The following is a 19,001-nucleotide window of genomic DNA, read 5'->3' on the forward strand; positions in this document are numbered from 1 at the left end:
GCATTTACCTCCACGGTAACTGTGTCCATCTTGTGGCTGGTTGTCTTTTTCTTCTCTTTTCTTCCATCTTTCCCAGCATCCAAGCCTTCTCCAGAGAGCTATGTCTTTGCATCATTTGTCCAAAGCAGGATAACTGGATTATGTTTTGATTTGTTTGATGATCCATTGATTGTTTTCCTGGCTGTCCATGGTACTCTCAGAAGTCCTGTCCAACACCAAAGTTCAAAGGCACCAATAATCGCTTCCTATCCTGCTTCTTTAAAGTCCAGTTTTAACTTCCACAGAATGCCATAGGGAATATCACAGCTTGCATGATTCTGGTCTTTGTAAGTGGATTGTTCCAAATCCCTCCTAATCAAAACTCCTTTCATCGTCATGAAATAGGATTATAGAATGGTTATACAGATAAGAAAAAATGAATGTTCCCAGATGATTACCACACCCCTTTTTGCATAAATTCATTGATTGGTTAAAATTGTCACAAGTGAGATCATTCAGCTATTAGTAATTATGAGTGTAAAAAGAATTTTGATGTTCTTTCTTAGCCATTGTGTTAACTGGTTCTTTAAGCTACTTGAAATAAAGTTGCTCATGCTATATGTCCACTCAATTAACCAGCTGTCCCAACTGGTGAGCTAACACCAAATGGTTACTTACTTGAATGAAGATTTCTCCAGAAAAGATCCATGGCTTCAGAATTAAACGCCTGATTCAGGAAAGCTGGCCAAAACATATTTTCATTTGCTGTCTCCCTTCCATGTTTCAATCAAGGCTTGGCTTTTTTTTTCTAGCAAGTTTGTCACTCATACTACTTCTCATGGCCATCTGGGTCTCTGAAAACCATGCCAATGAACAGGAAGATTGGATGAAATGTTTTGAGGATCCTAACTATGAGGAGCTGTTAAATACTGCCAGAAATGGGCTGGAAAAGACACCAAAGCCAAAAAGAATTGTGATTGTTGGGGCAGGAATAAGTGGACTCACTGCTGCCAAATTACTGAAAGACGCTGGACATCAGGTAATGGTGTTGATGGGAAAAGACCAGTCTTCAATCTCAACCCTCAACAATATGGAGAGGTACCTGTGGTGAGTGGTGGGAAAGTTATTAAAAATGTTGTGTTCCAGTGTAATATCGCATCATGACATACAAGAGAAAAAGGTATAATTCAAAGTATACCTTCAGTATAATTCAAACTTTACACCAATGGTTCTTAAGCTGTTTGGCCCAATTATCCCTTTCCCCAGTCTCCATTAAAGCCATTATCCTTGCAAAAACAAAACAAAACAAACAAAACAAACAAAACAAAACTAGACTGTGTTATTTTATAAGCAGATTGCAGCGGTGGTCCCAAATTGGATCTTCGACTCACAAACAAGGAATCACAAATTCCTCCATTACTCTCCTGGGTGTTGTGGGGAACTTTACTTCGCTATTTGTGGCCGACTTTAGGAGGCAGTGCTCATCTCTGTTTCTTAAGACAAAGAGCCACTGCTGTCCAGAGATATTGCTGTGGTACTGTGGCCAGCATGCTATCACACTGCAGCACAGAGCCTATGGCGAAACACGATACACTGTTATCTTCCCACCTGCTTAGAATGTGGTACCTATCCATCTACTTGCATTTACATGCTTTCAAACTGCTAAATTAGCAGGAGCTGGGGCAAATGATGGGAGCTCACTTTGTCTCGCTGTATTCAGATCTTGAACTGCTGAGCTATAGACCTTTAATGGTCTAAAATTACCCCCAGTTTAGAAACCACTGCTTTATACAGAAGGAGATGGCTAAGCAAAGAACTAAATCCAAACTACCAATGTCTCACACGCTTTGACAAACACACGGGCTTGAGTATATTATACTGACCCTTCCTAATGCAGGCTCTCTATCAAAAAAATCAATTTTTTGATAACTAGCATCAAATTTTGTATTTGTGGTATTTGAAAATTGACGTAGATAACAGTGTTCTGTGCAGGGCCGGATTTTCCTATAGGCTAACTAGGCTTCAGCCTAGGGCCTCAAGATCAAGAGGGGCCTACATTCAAATTGTTAGCAAAATTAAAATTACATTTTCACTATAGGTGAAAGGGCCTCATAAGTGGAATAGCCTAGGGCCTCTTTTCATCTAAATCCGGCCCTGGTTCTGTGCCTCAATAAATATTTAATAAACTTACATTCTATGTTATTTGGTATTTGATAGGATTCAAAATCTCAACAAATTAAGAGATTTATTTGTGGATGGCATTTTTTGTCTCCACGTTTCTTAGTCAATTGGAAACATTCTATTAGATTAAACTAACTGTTAAAAGTGCTGCTTGTATGCTTCCCACAGATGTTTGAATATGAATTCTTTTATCAATTAGAAACATTGCTTGTCCAGAAAAATCTGGAGTTTGTTACGTTTGGGGAATAGCAATTCGTCAAAGAGGAAGAGGCAGGAGGAAGCAAGAAAAGCTGTCATAATATATTTGTTCCTAGGTTCATGTCTTAGAGGCTAGTGACCGTGTTGGTGGGAGGATAAAGACTCATCGCGAGAAAGATTGGTATGTGGAATTGGGAGCGATGCGCCTACCTAAGGCCCACAGGTAATAAAGAGGCTGTGAAACCAATAACCCTTCTAGTATTCTGACTTCAGTAATGGCTTCCAGGGTTTCTCTCATCACTTGTTCCTCTCTTCCTAAAGCTCTCTTCCTTTTCTCCCTGTCTTTTTGGATCTTTTCAGCAATTTTACCCAGGTCCTCTTCTCATGCTTTTTGATATTCAATTGCCCAACTTGCCCAATTAGCTAGCTGGCTCTTTGTAGCCCAGCTCACAATTTTAGATTTTTTCCAATCTTCACATTGTAGATTTTTTCACAAGGGTTTTTTAAAAAAAAATGGAACTGGTGACTACACAATGGACAGCTCTTCTTTTTTTAAAATGCAGCATATGTGTGATGCAAGTAAAAAGGATGTTGGGCTTTGATCACAGGGTTTTTTTGCATTGTTGTAAACTAGCTGAAAACATTGAGTTTTCAATCCCTATACCCTATACACAAGGATGAGCACAACGCCTGACTCCTGCCATTCTGTCCTCATCACCATTTTTCTGTTTAGAAGTACTGTTAAGGGCAGTACTCCAGCAAGTAACTTCAGTTCTTTATTTGCGGCTTGGAAAAACTTCTGCTAGGCTAGCCGGCAGCACTCTCTTTTAAAGGGAGCTGTCCGGCAGCCTAGCCGCTGACATTGCTTTAATTTTCCCGCGGCTCGAATAGACCAATGAGCCCCGGGCAGTGGTGGGATTCAATTTTTTTAACAACCAGTTCTGTGGGCGTGGCTTAGTTGGGGGTGTGGCTTGGTGGTCATGTGACTGGGTGGGTGTGGCTAGCTGGTCATGTGACCGGGTGGGCATGGCTATGTGTATAGGGACTACTCAGAGGGCTGAAAAAAGTCATTTCTGACAGGTCCTCGCACTTTTGACCGGTCTTCGCACTTATGACTGGTCATCATTTATGCCCATTGTAGCATTCTTAACAACCGTGTCACTCATTTCACAACTGCTTCTCTTCACCATGGTGACAAGATAGGGCAAAAACGTAAAATGTGAGGACAGTCGTAAGTTCTAGGACTGGTCAAAAGTGCGAGGACCAGTCAAAAATAACTTTTTCAGCCCTCTGAGTAGTCCATATGTATAAAAGGATACAGCAATAGAGAGGGATGAAGGAAGAGAACGGAAATTAGAATAGGAGTGAGGGTAAGAGAGGGAGGAAAAGAGGAGGAGAAGGAGAAAGGAAGAGGAAGTAGGGAGGAGAAGAAGAGTGGGGGAAGAGAAAGTAAGAAGGAAAGAAAAGAGACAGGTGGTAGGTTTGAGGAGAAAGATTGCTGTACAATAAAAAAGATGAATGGGAAGAAAGCTAACCCAAAACAAATATAAAGATATTAAGATAAAGAATGAATTGTTAAACTTTAAAGAATAAAAAAGAATAAATATGAATAAATAAGAATAGTTAGAAACACACATACAAACATACAATGTATTTTCTTTGAACAGAGTATTTGGCCGGTTCACAAATTTAAACAGTGTTTAGTCATTTCAATTAAATTTACAATTTCTATATTTCCTTTTTGCCATATTTATTCCTCATCTATTTTTTTAAAAAAACCAATATTACCCTTCATCCTCATCTCAATAGTATCTCAATTATTACAATTCCCTAGTTAAATAGAGCTTTTTTTCTTTTGTGTTTTAAAATCTTGAACTCTCCTCTTTTGCCCTAAATTTCCCATTGTTTGCACCTACCTTTTTTGGTGAGGAGAAAGAAAAAGAAATCTCTCTCCCTGCCTCATTTTGTCATGTTGCAGCAGAGCCTGCTTTACTTTCAGTTTCCTTTTAGCTAGGGAAAAAAAAATCTGCTGCAGCGCTCTTTGCAGCAAGCAAAGAGCTTGCAAACCAAGAGCTTGCAAACGAGCCTGCAAAACAGCTGAGAGCGAATCAGCTGAGAGTCAGAGGCCGATCTAATCATGCTAATTAACCTATGCTGAAGCTGAAAGAGGCTCTTTTTTTCTTGCTGTTTGCTTGCAAGGAGGTAAGTGCTGCGAGGCACAGGTCAAAGGGGAGGCCACCCTCCTTCCCACTTAGCTCCCCTGTCACCCCCCTTTGCCTCTAGCGTCCCTCTGCCACCCCCCTTGCTGTTTACCGCCCCCCTAAGGCATCCCACCGCCCCCCCAGGGGGCGATACCACCCACTTTGGCAACCACTGGCTTAACTACTTAACAACCGGTTCTACCAAAGTAGAATCCCACCACTGGGTCTACCCATTTATATTTTCAGGCACTGATCTACTCATTTGTTTTCTTTTAACACTGATCAGCTGTAGGGCAGCCCTTTGAAGCCCTGTGGCAGCTGCGAGGCCAATAAAATTATAAAAAAACACTGAACCATTTGTTAAATTGCTGGCTCGCCCACCCCTCGCCCAGTGGTGTGGAGGGGTGGGGCAAGGGGCGGGACAAGCCATCAATTTAACGAAGAGTTCGGCCGAACCGCCTAGAACCGGCAAAATCCCACCACTGGCGCCAGGTATGCTAATGACCCGGACCTGAGTGAAGCCTATGCTCCCGGCTTCACTCTCTATTTACATATTCAACAAGTACTGTAAGATTTCAACTAAACATTGAATTGTAACTCATTGGACGTTATCTCACACAAGAGAGATTTAAGTATCCCCACAAGCTGAAATCTAGCTAGGGGGGAGACTCCCCACATAGATCTCAAACTAGTGATTGGCAAAACTGAACTTCAGACAGCACATTAAGCTTCTGCTACTTCAATCAACATTTAATCCAATTGCTAGTAAGGTACTATATATAGTATGGTTAACCCTCATTTAGCGATTATTTCATTTAATGACCATTCACAATTATGACATTGATGAAAAAGTAACTTTATGACAAATCCTTGATTTTACTGCAGGTCTGTAAAGCAAAGGAAAGCTGAAGTAAGATCACAAGCACACTGGTGGTTTCACTTAGTGACTCCTTCGCTTCAAGCGACTGCCTTGCTTAACAATACTTGTTTCTCTCTCTTAAATACCTTTTCATATTTTCCGAGAGGTAATTCCCCCATTATCTCCACTCAGATTGGAAACTGAAAAGTGTGTGTGTTATCTTTTGAAGAACATCTGCAAGGAGCATCTAAAAGAGATTGAAAGCCAGATGCAGAGAAATATATTCCCATCTTTTTTTTTTACTCTCTTTTTAATATATTTTAATATATTTTTTAATATATTCCCATCTTTTTTTCCTACTCTCTTTTTAACGGTCTAGTAATTAACCTGCAGTGACTCACTTTTTTTTGTATTTTTTTTTCCAACCAGAATTTGTCATGAATACATTAAGAAGTTCAATCTGCCATTAAACCCCTTTGCTCTGTCGAATAAAAATGCCTGGTACTTGTTCAGAAATAGAAGAGAAAGGGTGTCAGCTACGAATGAAAAGCCAAATGTGTTTGGATATCCGATGCGTCGCACTGAGTTGGGAAAATCTGCTGAAGAGCTCTACAAGAGTGCATTGGACAGGGTAGGTATGACTTTATAGCAGGGGTGTCAAACTCAAGGCCCACAGGCCAGATCCTTCCCATGGGGTGTTTAAATCTGGCCCATGGGGGCCGGCCTGGAAATGTTTGTTTGTTTTGTTTTATGTTTTATTTGATTTGTATACCGCCCTACTCCTGAAGGACTCAGGGCGGTGAACAGCCAAACAATAAAATAACATAGATACAAAAAATTTAAAAAACCAGATAAAATCAGATTAAATCATTTTGGCCCAGACAAATTTAAAACACCCCAATAATTTAAAAACAGATTAAAATTTACATGTTTAAAAAGGGAAGAGATTAGGCCAAGCCCGCCTGATGGAATAAAAAGGTCTTCACAGCGCGGCGGAAGGTGCGCAGATCCGGGATCCTCCGTATCTCTGGGGGGAGCTCATTCCAGATGGTAGGTGCCCCCACAGAGAAGGCTCTCCCCCTAGGGATCGCCAGCCGACATTGTTTGGCTGACGGCACCCAGAGGAGTCCCTCTCTATGAGAGCGTACTGGCCGGTGGGAGGCTATTGGTGGTAGTAGGCGGTCCTGTAGATAACCAGGTCCTAAGCCATGGAGCGCTTTAAAGGTGGTAACCAAAACCTTGAAGCGCACCCGGAAGACCACCGGGAGCCAGTGCAGCTCGCGCAGGAGAGGTGTCACATGGGAGCGCCATGTCGCTCCCATTACCACCCGGGCGGCCACACTCTGCGCCAGTTGGAGCCTCCGGGTGCTCCTCAAGGGGAGCCCCATGTAGAGAGCATTACAATAGTCCAGGCGGGAGGTGACGAGGGCATGAGTGACCGTGCGTAACGAGTCCCGATCCAGAAAGGGACGCAACTGGCGAATCAGGCGAACCTGATGAAAAATCCTCCTGGTCACGGCCGTCAAGTGCTCTTCTAAGGACAGCCGTGAATCCAGGAGGACGCCCAAGTTGCGAGCCCTCTCCGTGGGGGCCAATGATTCGCCCCCAATAGTCAGTGATGGCATCAACTGACTATATCGGGACGTCGGAAACCACAGCCACTCGGTCTTGGATGGGTTGAGCCTGAGCCTGTTCCTCCCCATCCAGATCCGTACGGCCTCCAAGCACCGGGACATCACTTCAAGGGCATCGTTGGGGTGATCCGGGGTGGAGATGTACAGCCGGGTGTCGTCAGCGTACTGATGGTACTCCACCCCGAAACCACGGATGATCTCGCCCAGCAGCTTCACATAAATGTTGAACAGGAGAGGCGAGAGGACCGACCCTTGCGGCACCCCACATATGAGGGGCCTCGGGGTTGACCTCTGTCCCCCTGTCAACACAGACTGCGACTGGTCAGAGAGAAAGGAGGAGAACCACTGCAACACAGTGCCTCCCACCCCTAACTCTTCCAACCGGTGCAGCATGATACCATGGTCGATGGTATCAAAAGCCGCTGAGAGATCTAACAGGACCAGGACAGAGGAGCACCCCCTGTCCCGAGCCCTCCAGAGATCATCGACCAACGCGACCAATGCCGTTTCCGTGCTGTACCCGGGCCTGAAGCCCGACTGGAACGGATCCAGATACGTCGTTTCATCCAGGTGCTGGGGGAGCTGTTGCGCAACCACACTCTCAACAACCTTCGCCACAAAACGAAGGTTGGAGACTGGACGATAATTTACCAACATTGCCGGGTCCAGGGAAGGCTTCTTGAGGAGAGGCCTCACCACCGCCTCTTTCAAGGCGGCAGGAAAGACACCCTCACCCAACGAAGCATTTATAATCCCCTGGAACCAGCCTCGTGTCACCTCCCGAGAAGCCAGCACTAACCAGGAGGGACACGGGTCCAATAAACAAGTGGTCGCGTTCAGTCTACCCAGAATCCTGTCCACGTCCTCAGGGGTCACCGGATCAAACTCATCCCAGATAACATTCTCAAGACCTGCCCCAGTCCCTCCCCCTGAGACCATCCAGTCGGAGTCCAGATCTTCCCGAATCTGAGCGATTTTGTCATACAGATATTGGACAAAATCCTCGGCTCTACCCTCCAAGGGGTCCTCCCGCGCTTCCTGGTGGAGCAGGGAGCGGGTCACCCTAAACAGGGCGGCCGGGCGATTATCTGATGACGCAATAAGAGCAGCAAAATAGCTACATTTCGCTGCTTTTATTGCCACTAGGTAATTCCTAATATGAGATCTTACCAGTGTCCGGTCAGATTCAGAAAGACTGGCCCTCCAACTGCTCTCTAGGTGTCTTTTCCAGCGCTTCAACTCCCTCAGCTCCTCAGTGAACCAAGGAGCTAAATGAGATCGGCGCCGGGTCAGAGGCCGCAAAGGCACGACCCGGTCCAGAGCTCCAGCGGCCGCCCTATCCCAGGCGGCCACTAGGTCTCCAGTTGAGGCGTGTGCCAGAGCCTCAGGGAATGGCCCAAGCTCCATCTGGAACCTATCAGGTTCCATCAGGCGCCTGGGGCGGAACCATCTTACCGGCTCCGCCTCCCTGCGGCGGGGTGTAGCGGTTCGAAGGTCGAGACAAAGGAGAGAGTGATCAGACCATGACAAGGGCTTGGTGACTATATCCCCTATCTCGAGATCACTCAACCACTGTCCAGAGACAAAAACCAGATCCAGCGTGTTTCCCCCCGTGTGGGTAGGGCCATGAATTAACTGGGTCAGGTCCATGGCTGTCATGGAAGCCATGAACTCCTGAGCCACCTCTGACGCCTCACCCACGGACGGCAGGTTGAAATCCCCCATGACCATAAGCCTAGGGGTATCAACCGCTACCGCGGCGATGACGTTGAGTAGCTCAGGCAGGGCTGCTGCCACGTGGCAGGGAGCCAGGTACGTGATCAGCAAACCCCTCTGAATCCCGTGACCCCATTTCACGAGGGATTCGCAGCCGGCCGCCTGAGGAACAGTGGCCTCCCTCGGTCTCAGGCCATCTTTAATGATAACCGCTACCCCCCCGCCCCTCCCCTGTGACCTTGGCTGATGGAATGCGTGGAAACCTGGTGGGCACATTTCAATGAGGGGAACCCCCCCCTCCTGGCCCAACCAGGTCTCCGTAATACCTGCCAGGTCCGCACCCCCCTCCTGAATAAGATCACAAATGAGGGGGGCTTTATTTACTACGGACCTGGCATTGCACAGCATCAGCCGAAGGCCTGGGCCCTGAGGGTCTATGCAACCTGGAGAACGGGTGGAGCCTAGGGGGCCGGAGCACACCACCGCTCGTAAACAGCGGGTGCGCGCTCCCCTAACACGATATGGCCCCCTGCTCCCGCCATGTCTACCCCTCCCACTCACAGTATTGATGTTTGAAACACTATCCGGATGAGCTCTAACACCCCCCTCGACCCCAGGTCCCCCACCCCCCCGCCGCACTTCGAGGCCAGACCCAACCCTCCCCCTTGTGGGTTTTCCCCCAAACCCACAACCCGAGTTCTAATTCGACCCTCCCCCTCCCTGGGACCCCTTAAAAGTTTAATTAAAAAAATTGATAAAAAACCCCTCAACCCCCTGGTTTTCACATGCCACCTCTCTGGGTCCCAAAACCCGTCCTTGAGGTAGGCCCTCGATAATGTGGAGGGCCAGATCTGCGAGAGGGGGGAATCTCGCAGCGCAAGAAGTTCATAGGTAGTATACATCCTAAGTTACAGCAAGGGAGGCGGAGATCATAATCAGGGGTCCATTTGGTAATCCCAAAATCAGATGTAACACACAGCCATGCGGCTCCACCGGTAAATACACTGTCCTCTCACGACAGTTTGAGGGGTCTTTCACAGTTTCAGCCAACGGAGAATGACATCCGGCCTGCCCTCTCACGGCGGGAGGCCCTTAAATAGCCCTAGAGATAGAAATGTTCCATCCTTCCGGTGGTGAATTCATGATGTAAAAGAGACGACCCCCTCAGTGGTTGCCACAATGGTTGTCCCAAGGTTGGAGAGAATGATTTATAGTTCAGTCAGTCAGTTCATCCGGGGGTTAAAGATGACAGTCCCTGCTCTTTATAGTCACACCAATATGAAAGTTCCAGTAGGAGACTGGACCAGCTTGCAGTGCCTCTGCTAGCGAAGAGCTTGGCTGGCAAAGTGCTGCAGGAGGTTTTCATCCCATCTCCCACCCATTCACCCCTGGCTGGCCCGCGGAGGAGAACTACAATGTTGATATGGCCCTCGAAGAAATCCAGTTTGACACCCCTGCTTTATAACATTGCCAAGATGCTACTCTGTTTTCCCGAAAATAAGACATCCCCTGATAATAAGCCCGATCAGGCTTTTGAGTGCATGCGCTAAAATAACCCCCCCTAAAAATAAGCCCTCCCTGAAAATATTTAAACACATGCGCAGCTGGTCCCCTCTACTGTATTTCCTCTGGTTAGGGTTAGGGAGACAGAGCTGGAAATCAGGTAAGACTGCAAGAGGAGCCCCATCTTGCTCCATGCGCCCCAAAATAATAAGATCCCCCCCGAAAATAAGGCCAAGCGCTTATTTCAGGGTTCAAAAAAATATAAGACAGGGTCTTATTTTCAGGGAAATACGGTACTTTGCTCAGTTCAGATACTGACTCCTCTCTCTCCAAGTGGTGAGATAATAATCATATTCTGTTATGATTGTCTATACACAGATAGAGATGCAAAGTATGCATTAAATTTCTAAGTTTTAACAGTTCAGTTGCATTATTTGCTATAATATAATTAAAATATAATTATTTGCTATAATAAGAGCCTTGGTGGCGCAGTGGACTAAACTGCTGCTGTTAAAGTAGTACTTAGCTGCCAGCTGCCTGCAATTACTGCGAGTTCAATTCTCACCAGGCTCAAGGTTGACTCAGCCTTCCATCCTTTCGAGGTAGGTAAAATGAGGACCTGGTTTGTGGGGGCAATAAGCTGACTTTGGATAAAATAGAACACCGCTCCGGGGAGGGGGGCAAAAAGCCCTACTAAGCAGGTATATACAAAAGTATGACGGCTATTGCTTAACGCATTGTAAGCCGCCCTGAGTCTCTGGAGAAGGGCGGCATATATAAATCGAACTAATAAAATAAATAAAATAAAAATAAATACAGGTAATCCTTAGGATCACAACTGAGTCCAATTTAGAATCTTCCTTGCCACAGTTGTTAAGTGAATCATTGCAGTTGTTCAGTTACTAACATGGTTGTTAAGTCAATCTGGCTTCCTCATTTATTTCACTTGTCCGAAGGTCACAAAAGGGGATTGCATGACCCCGGGACACTGCAACCGTCATGAATATGAACCAGTAGCCAAACATCCAAATGTTGATCACAAGACCATGAGGATGCTGCAATGGTCATAAAGTGTGAAAAATGGTCGCAAGACACTTTTTCAGTGCCTTTTCAGTAACTTTGAGCAGTCACTAAATGAACTGTTGTAAGTTGAGAACCATCTTTTCTTTTATGTATACTGAGATCGTATGCACCAAGACAAATTCCTTGTGTGCCCAATCACACTTGGCCAATCAAGAATTCTATTCTATTCTATGCCTGGAAACTGTCTAAAGCAGGGGTGGGCAAATATGGCCCTTTTACAACCTGTGGACTTCAACTCCCAGAATTCCCGAGCCAGCTTGGCTGTCTCAGGAATTCTGGGAGTTGAAGTCCACAGGTTGTAAAAGGGCCACATTTGCCCACCCCTGGTAGAGTACTGAGAGTAGAGAGCATACAAAACATGGCTTGGAGAATTTTACATATTTCTTTGATCTAATCTGCTTCCTTTGTTTATGACTCTTGCCAGACAACAAAAAACTGCACGAGGCTGAAAATGAAATATGACTCATATTCCACCAAGGTAAGAGAATGACGTTCTAAGGGTGGTCTTGAGAGCAATCTGGTTAAGAGTGAATTGCGGTAATCCAAATGAAAGATAACAAAGGAACAAAGGAAAAAGATTAGGGTAATGGGTTTATTGGGATAGGTTATGTTAAGCAAATCTTCGAAGTTTTCCCTCCCTATCATCATTTCCCCAAGGGAGTCAGAGAAGAGCCAGCCCAAGTCTCTTCCTAATATTTTCTCCTTTCCCAGGGCTCAAAGTATGCTTCTATACTATTTGCTTTTGTAATGGCTTCTGGATGTATTCATGGCTCCCTACGTATTCCCACAAAAAGGAAGTTGAAGATAAGTCAGAAATTATCTACTGAGTTTAATGATGTCTATGGAGATTCTCAGTCATCCAGGTCATGGTTGTCCCAAAGGTGCTTTTTCAAAAGGCAACTGGACTTTTTCCTTGAAGACATTTTGCTTCTCATTCAAGAAGCGCCTGGTTCAGTTCAACTGAAGAAGCTTCTTAGATAACAAGCAAAATGTCTTCAAGAAAAAAAAAAGAAAAAAAGTCCAGTTGTCTCTTGAAAAAGCACCTTTGGGAGTTTAATGATAGTTTCTTGAGAAGATGGCAAACCTTATATGTTGAAGGAAGTTTCTGGATCAACCCTTGTATTTGCTTTGAGTTGGATGAAAATGAAATTTAAAACAAATTTGTAGGAGGAAATTTGTAGCTGCCACAAAGAAGAGGGAGTCAAGCTATTCTCCAAAGCATCTGAGGGTAGGACAAGAAGCAATGGGTGGAAACTAATCAAGGAGAGAAGCAATTTAGAACTAAGGAGAAATTTCCTGACAGTTAGAACAATTAATCAGTGGAACAACTTGCCTCCAGAAGTTATGAATACTCCAACACTGGAAGTTTTTAAGAAGATGTTGGATAACCATTTGTCTGAAGTGGTGTAGGGTTTCCTGCCTAGGCAGGGGGTTGGACTAGAAGTTGTTGTGTTCCCGTAAACTCGCCAAGTCCAACTTCTCCTGAATTCTGCTGACTCTTATCTGGTGCCAAATTAGTGTTAACTTTTAGTTGACCACATTCTTGTGCATAGGCTTGAATAAATCTTCTATGCTGCATCCTTATGAAAGCTCCTGATTCTTTGCACCTGACATTAATCTGGTCAACTGAAGTTCAACACTAAATTGGTTGTGGCAACACAATGACTCTAAACCGATGACATCCTTAACTCCACCCCCTACCCCCCCCAGCTCTGCCGGCTCTTCTCCTACAAAATTAACTGTAATTCAAAAAGGAAGTATTTGTATTTATTTCACTCATCAATTCTGATTTTTCTTTAACAGGAATATTTAATTAAGGAAGGAAATCTGAGCAGTGGGGCAGTAGAGATGATTGGAGATTTTTTGAATGAAGGTGCCGGATACTATATGTCATTTTTCACTTCTGTCCTGGGTTACATAGCCTTCTCAGATGAGGATGGGTAGGATTTTTGTATTATTTTGATTGTTATGAAACAGTGTTCACACACAGAAAACCTATTGATGAAATTTCAACCAAGACATTGCAATTTTGAAAGTACATGAACAAACTTCAGAATGTCTGGAGGAACAATTATAATAACAAGGGGCTTGAAAGGAATCTTATGAGGAATGGCTGGAACAGGAATTAAATCCAGCTGGTTCTATCTGGCTCGGGCGAACCTGTAGCAGCGGTTGTGGGAGGCTCTGCCCACTCGCGCGGATGTCATAACGTCGCTTTTTTGTGACATTTTAAGCCTCTGCGCATGCGCAGAAGGGTTTGTGCATGCACAGACGATAGAGTGTGCGAGCACATTGGTGAACTAGTAGGGAAGGTAAGTGAATTTCACCCCTGGTTGGGAGGTGTTGCGCATGGTTGGCCTTGAGAAGAGAGACATGATAGTTTTCTTCAAATATCTGAACAGCTGTTAGGTAGAAGATGGAACAGAATTGTTGAGAATTGTTTGAAGAATTAATGGCCTTCAGACAGCTTCCTAAATATAGGTAGTCCTCAATTTATGACCACAAAATTTCAATTGCTAAGCAAGGCAGTTGTTAAGTGAATTTTGCCCTATTTTACAACCTTTCTTGCCACAATTATAAAGTGATTCACTCCAGTTGTTAAGTTTGTAACATAGTTGTTAAGTGAATCTGGCTTTCCCATTGACTTTGCTTGATTATTCTTTCACTTCTTTCTTTATTCCTATTCCTTCTACCTCAATCTCTTCAGTTTTGAGGAAATCACAGGTGGATTTGACCAGCTGCCCAACAGCTTCTATCAGGAAATGTCCAGGATAATCCATTTAAACAGCAGAGTGGAAAAGATCATTCGCTCCGGCAAGAAAGTGAAGGTGTTTTTCCACAAGGAGGATGAAGATGACTCATCATTTCTGATTGCTGACTATGTCCTTGTCACAGCAACGGCAAAAGCCACACGACTCATCAAATTCCAGCCCCCTCTTTCCCATTTAAAGGCTTATGCTCTACGCTCATTGCATTATACAAGTGCTACTAAAATTGCCTTAGTTTGCACAGACAAATTTTGGGAGAGGGAAGGAATCCGAGGTGGGAAGTCCCTCACTGATCTCCCAACACGAGTAGTCTCCTATCCCAATCATGACTTCTCTGGTGGTCTTGGGGTGCTCCTGGTCTCATACACCCTGCATGATGATGCTGACTTCTTTGCTCCTCTTAGTGATGATGAATGTCTTGATGTTGTTATGGATGATCTTTCAAAAATCCACAACATCTCCAAGAATTATCTTGAAAGTGTGTGCAACAGGCACGTGATTCAGAAATGGGCCCTAGACAAGTTCTCCATGGGGGCCTTTGCTTTTCCTACCCCATACCAGTATAGCTTTTTTCTCAAGGCTTTGTTTCAGAATGAAGGCAGGGTGTACTTTGCAGGAGAACATACAACGTACCCTTTTGCTTGGATTGACAGTGCAATGAAATCGGCTATAAGAGCGGCAAGTAGCATTCATCTTAATGCTCATAAATCTATATCCCTGGAGCTGAAGGAATCAGCCTGGTGATTCAGCTTCTCTTTCAGATGAAAGAGAGAAAATTTACGTCAAGCTTCTTGCTGTTGAGTGGTTATCCGTTTGTGATAATAGCTGATTCTTAAGAGATAAGACAACAGATTTTTAAAGAGGAAAGAGAAGATTATTTCATGATCCTGATTGCTGGAATAATAATGCTGATAATTTATAGTATTACCAAAACATGAATAAAAATAAATGCTTACTTTAAAAACTTTTCATGTTTGCTTAATGCAGAATGAAGAATAGACCATTGGAATAATGATGTTAAAAAGTGCTAAATCTGTATGAAGCTACACCTAATGATGGGCACCTGAACATCATTTGGCAAATTCTTTATTGTCTTATTCCATTGTTTCCCAACCTATTTTAAGATATATGGACTTCAACTCCCCAGTTGGCGGGGGTATTCTGGGAATTGAAGTCCATACATCTTAAAATGACTGAGATTGAAAAACACTGCCCTATTCTAACCTTACGTGCATGGATTATATAAAAGCCTTCATTTATCTACTGAACTCAGAGGTATAAGAAATACGGAGTCTTCCACTGTGTAAGATTGTACTGGATATTTCATTCATTTTCAGAATATTTTGTAGAAAAACTATATATTTTAGTGTATGCAATGGCCTCCTCCTGATTATTAACAGAAACAAAGTAAAATTGGTGAAGGCTAGTTAAGATTTGATAAAAATATGGTACTTAAAAATGGACAACTTTGCAAATATTCACCACCAATTTGGGGATGATCAAAACCATGTACTGCAGGTGTATTTTTATTTACTTATTTGTGTATATTGTTTCATTTGGATCACATGAATTTTTTTAACTCTAAAAATACACCTTATTAGCTGCAGCTGTAAAATCAGAAGAAGGCTGTGAAGAGTGAATTCACCATGAGAATGCAAGTACATAACACCAAACAAGTCTTTGGAGAGAAAGTTATGATTTTTCACATACAAATTCACAGAATGTAAAAAGCTGGAAGGGATCTCGGAGATCATGGAGTTTCCTGTTATAACTTCTGCAAGAACTCTGAACAATTCTGCCCTATCTTCCTAATGACACTATCTGAAGATAGCTATCATGTCTCCCCAGTCTTCTTTCTTCCAGGCTAAATATATCCATTGCTTACAATAGTTGTTTATAGGTTTCTTCTGCTGAACATCTTGGAGAGCTTCTGGGTGCGCTCCAGTTTGTTGATATCCTTCCAAAAATTCAGTGCTCAGAACAGGATGCAATAATCAACCGAAATAGACTAGAGAGTTCCACAGTATTGTATAGAGAGTATATAATGAAGTACCTGTTCTGACCTACTGAACTTGACATACATAAGTCAAAAAAACCTTGTTCTTGGTTGGAAGCACACAATAAAATACATTCAGTCCAAGCTTATATGCTAAAAGTTCTTACTAAATGACAAATGCAGACAAAGACAAGGCACATAATGTCATCAAAACCAACTACACTCATACATTCCAGCAAAAGGCTTGGCTTGGTTCAGCAAAGAATATCAAAATAAAAGACGATCACAGAAACTTTGCTCTAGATTCCCAGTGCCCTCATGTGAGGACTTAAATCTCATGCATGTCTTCAACATCCCTCCAAGAAGAGACAAGATGCTCAAGTGTAGAATACTCACATGTTTGTTTACTTATGCAGAGTATGTGGTGAAGAGATTTCTGTTGATAAGATACTACAGGTAGTCCTTGGCTTATAATGGCAATTGGTATCAGAATTGCCATTGCTAAGGGACACAGTCATAATGTGTGACATCACTTGACTATGTCTCATAGTAATGGCAATTCTGGCAGTCCCACTTGTCTTTGTTAAAAAATGCCTATGTGAATTGTTAAGTGAGGACCTCACATTGCCACAATTTTCAGCTTCCGACTTCCTGCAGGCTTCCCCATTGACTGTGCTTGTGGGAAGCTGGCAGAGAATGTTGGAAAATCATGGTCACATGGCAGGCAACATTGTGATTGCAGGCTGGGAACCAAAGATCTGGATTTCAGACATATGATCAAGGGATGCTGTGACAGCTGGGACTATGAAGACCCATCATAAATACCATTTGTTCAGGGCCCTTATAACTTTGAACAGTTAGTGAATGGTTGTAACCTGAGAACTCTGTATCACTCTTTTAAAAAAAATATAAATTGGCTCCTGTTTTTCCCTCTTAGAAGTTGTGGCAGTTGAATAGCACAGAAGGAAAAAAGAAGAAGCTTTACAAAAATATAAAACATATAACTAAATCGGGGATTTAAAAATGTCATGAAGGTTATGGTTTTCTGAAATATCATTAACAGACTGTGAATGATTAGATATATATTTCACATTGAGGGGCTAAGAATTATTATTGGATTTAAGCTCATAATGAGGATTGATTGATTGATTGATTGATTGATTGATTGATTGATTGACTGATTGACTGATTGCCTGGAGACTAAAACATATGAAGAATGGCTGCAGAATTTGGGTTTGGCTAGTCTCTAGGAAAGAAGAATTAGGGGTGACATGATAGCAGTATTCCAGTATTTGAGGGGCTGCCAAAAGAAGAGGCGGTAAAATTATTTTCCAAAGCACCAGAGGGCAGGACAAGAAACAATAATTGGAAACTAACCAAAGAGAGAAGCAACCTGGAATTAAGGAGAAACTTCCTAACAGTGAAGATAATTAACCAGTGGAATAGCTTGCCTGCAGAAATCATGGGTGTTCCATCACTGAAATTTTTAAAGAAGAGACTAAACAATCACTTATCTAAAATGGTATAGGTTCTCCTGCTTGAGCAGGGGGATGGACTAGAAGACCTCCAAGGTTCTATTCTATTCTATTCTATTCTATTCTATTCTATTCTATTCTATTCTATTCTATTCTATTCTATTCTATGGCAACATGATATAAATCACCAAATGCAACTAGTAATTGTAATAACCCATATTATTAAAAGTCTATTCTAATTTTGACTGATTATGTGTGAGAGAAATGGAATTATTCCTGTAAAGAATATAGTCGGAGTGACTCCAAATTTACCCTTCATATAACCTGAGCTAACCCTAAGCTATTAAGCTGAGTAAGACATTTAGAAAAGGGAAGTGTGTATGACGCCTGTTCTGAGGAAATAATATGTTAGTACATTCTGAATTGGGTCAGGCTGACCCAAGCTCAACTGAAAGGAAGGAAGATACCCTGTTCCAATTAATTGTCTTAATTAAGGACAGTTAAGGACATATTGAAAGGGTATTTCTGGAGGGGAATTCCAAGCTGGAACAAATGTTGCTGAGAAAGCTAAAATGTTATCTAATATCCGAAAAACAATGACAAGTGGGGGCGGTTTAATTGTTTTGCTGATTGCCTGAAAATGTATTTAAACCATGTATTTGGAGTGGTAAGACGTTCTCTCTCTTTCATGGGAGAACCCTTTTGCAAAAGCTTATACCCATATATATCTATATCTATAATAAATCTGCTTTTTACTTGTGCATGGTCTCCATTTCACTTTTTATGAGGTTTTCTGTTTTTTTAAAATCTCACATGTGTCACCAAGCCAGGGTTATGTCTATATATATGTAGATAGATATTCTTCATGACAATCTGTCCCTGACTGGTGTGTCAGATCTTCCAAAGGTGCGCCTGTCACCATTGTAACTGAGTCCATCCATTTTGCTGCCAGCCATCCTTTTCTTCTCTTTCCTTCCATCCTTCTCTGCATTGGAATCAGGTGTTTGCATAAGGTGTCTAAACTAGGATAATTTAAATCTGGTCATTTGGCCCTCAAGTGAGAACTTTGGCTGGTTTGTTTGATGAGCTGTTTGAGGATGGCATTCAGGTGGATGTATCTTAATCTTCTTAGCTTCTGGAGTTGCTCCAGTTGGTTGAATGCTCCTGGCTGCTTGAGGCTTTTGAGAAGAAAGCAAAGCAGAAACATCTTATTGCTAAGAGATCTAAGGAAGACACTCGATGTCAGGGTTTTGATCGATCCCATTTTTGGCTCTGGGACAATCACCCTGATTAATTAGGGGATGGACCGTGGCTTTCTCCAAGTTGCAATATTCTGAAATAAAACCCGAAGAAGTATTCTCTAATAAAACTCTTTTATTTGTTATAAAGAAAATAAAATACCTCACTA

At 43.0% G+C, this 19,001-nt stretch overlaps 1 protein-coding gene across 1 annotated transcript; it reads left to right on the forward strand.

Annotated features, from left to right (window-relative positions):
• Window positions 1–795: 795 nt before the first annotated feature.
• LOC117668047 (L-amino-acid oxidase-like) lies at window positions 796–14,896 on the forward strand. The gene is made up of 6 exons (XM_034421735.2): window positions 796–1,018; window positions 2,475–2,581; window positions 5,848–6,049; window positions 11,779–11,832; window positions 13,158–13,294; window positions 14,062–14,896. Exons 1-6 carry the CDS (start codon window positions 818–820, stop codon window positions 14,864–14,866), a joined length of 1,506 nt encoding a protein of 501 aa, XP_034277626.2. The 5' UTR covers window positions 796–817; the 3' UTR covers window positions 14,867–14,896.
• The last annotated feature ends 4,105 nt before the right edge of the window (window positions 14,897–19,001 follow it).

Source organism: Pantherophis guttatus, chromosome 2, assembly GCF_059756535.1.
Source record: "Pantherophis guttatus breed Tessera chromosome 2, ASM5975653v1, whole genome shotgun sequence".
In the NCBI taxonomy this organism is placed as follows: Eukaryota; Metazoa; Chordata; class Lepidosauria; order Squamata; family Colubridae; genus Pantherophis; species Pantherophis guttatus.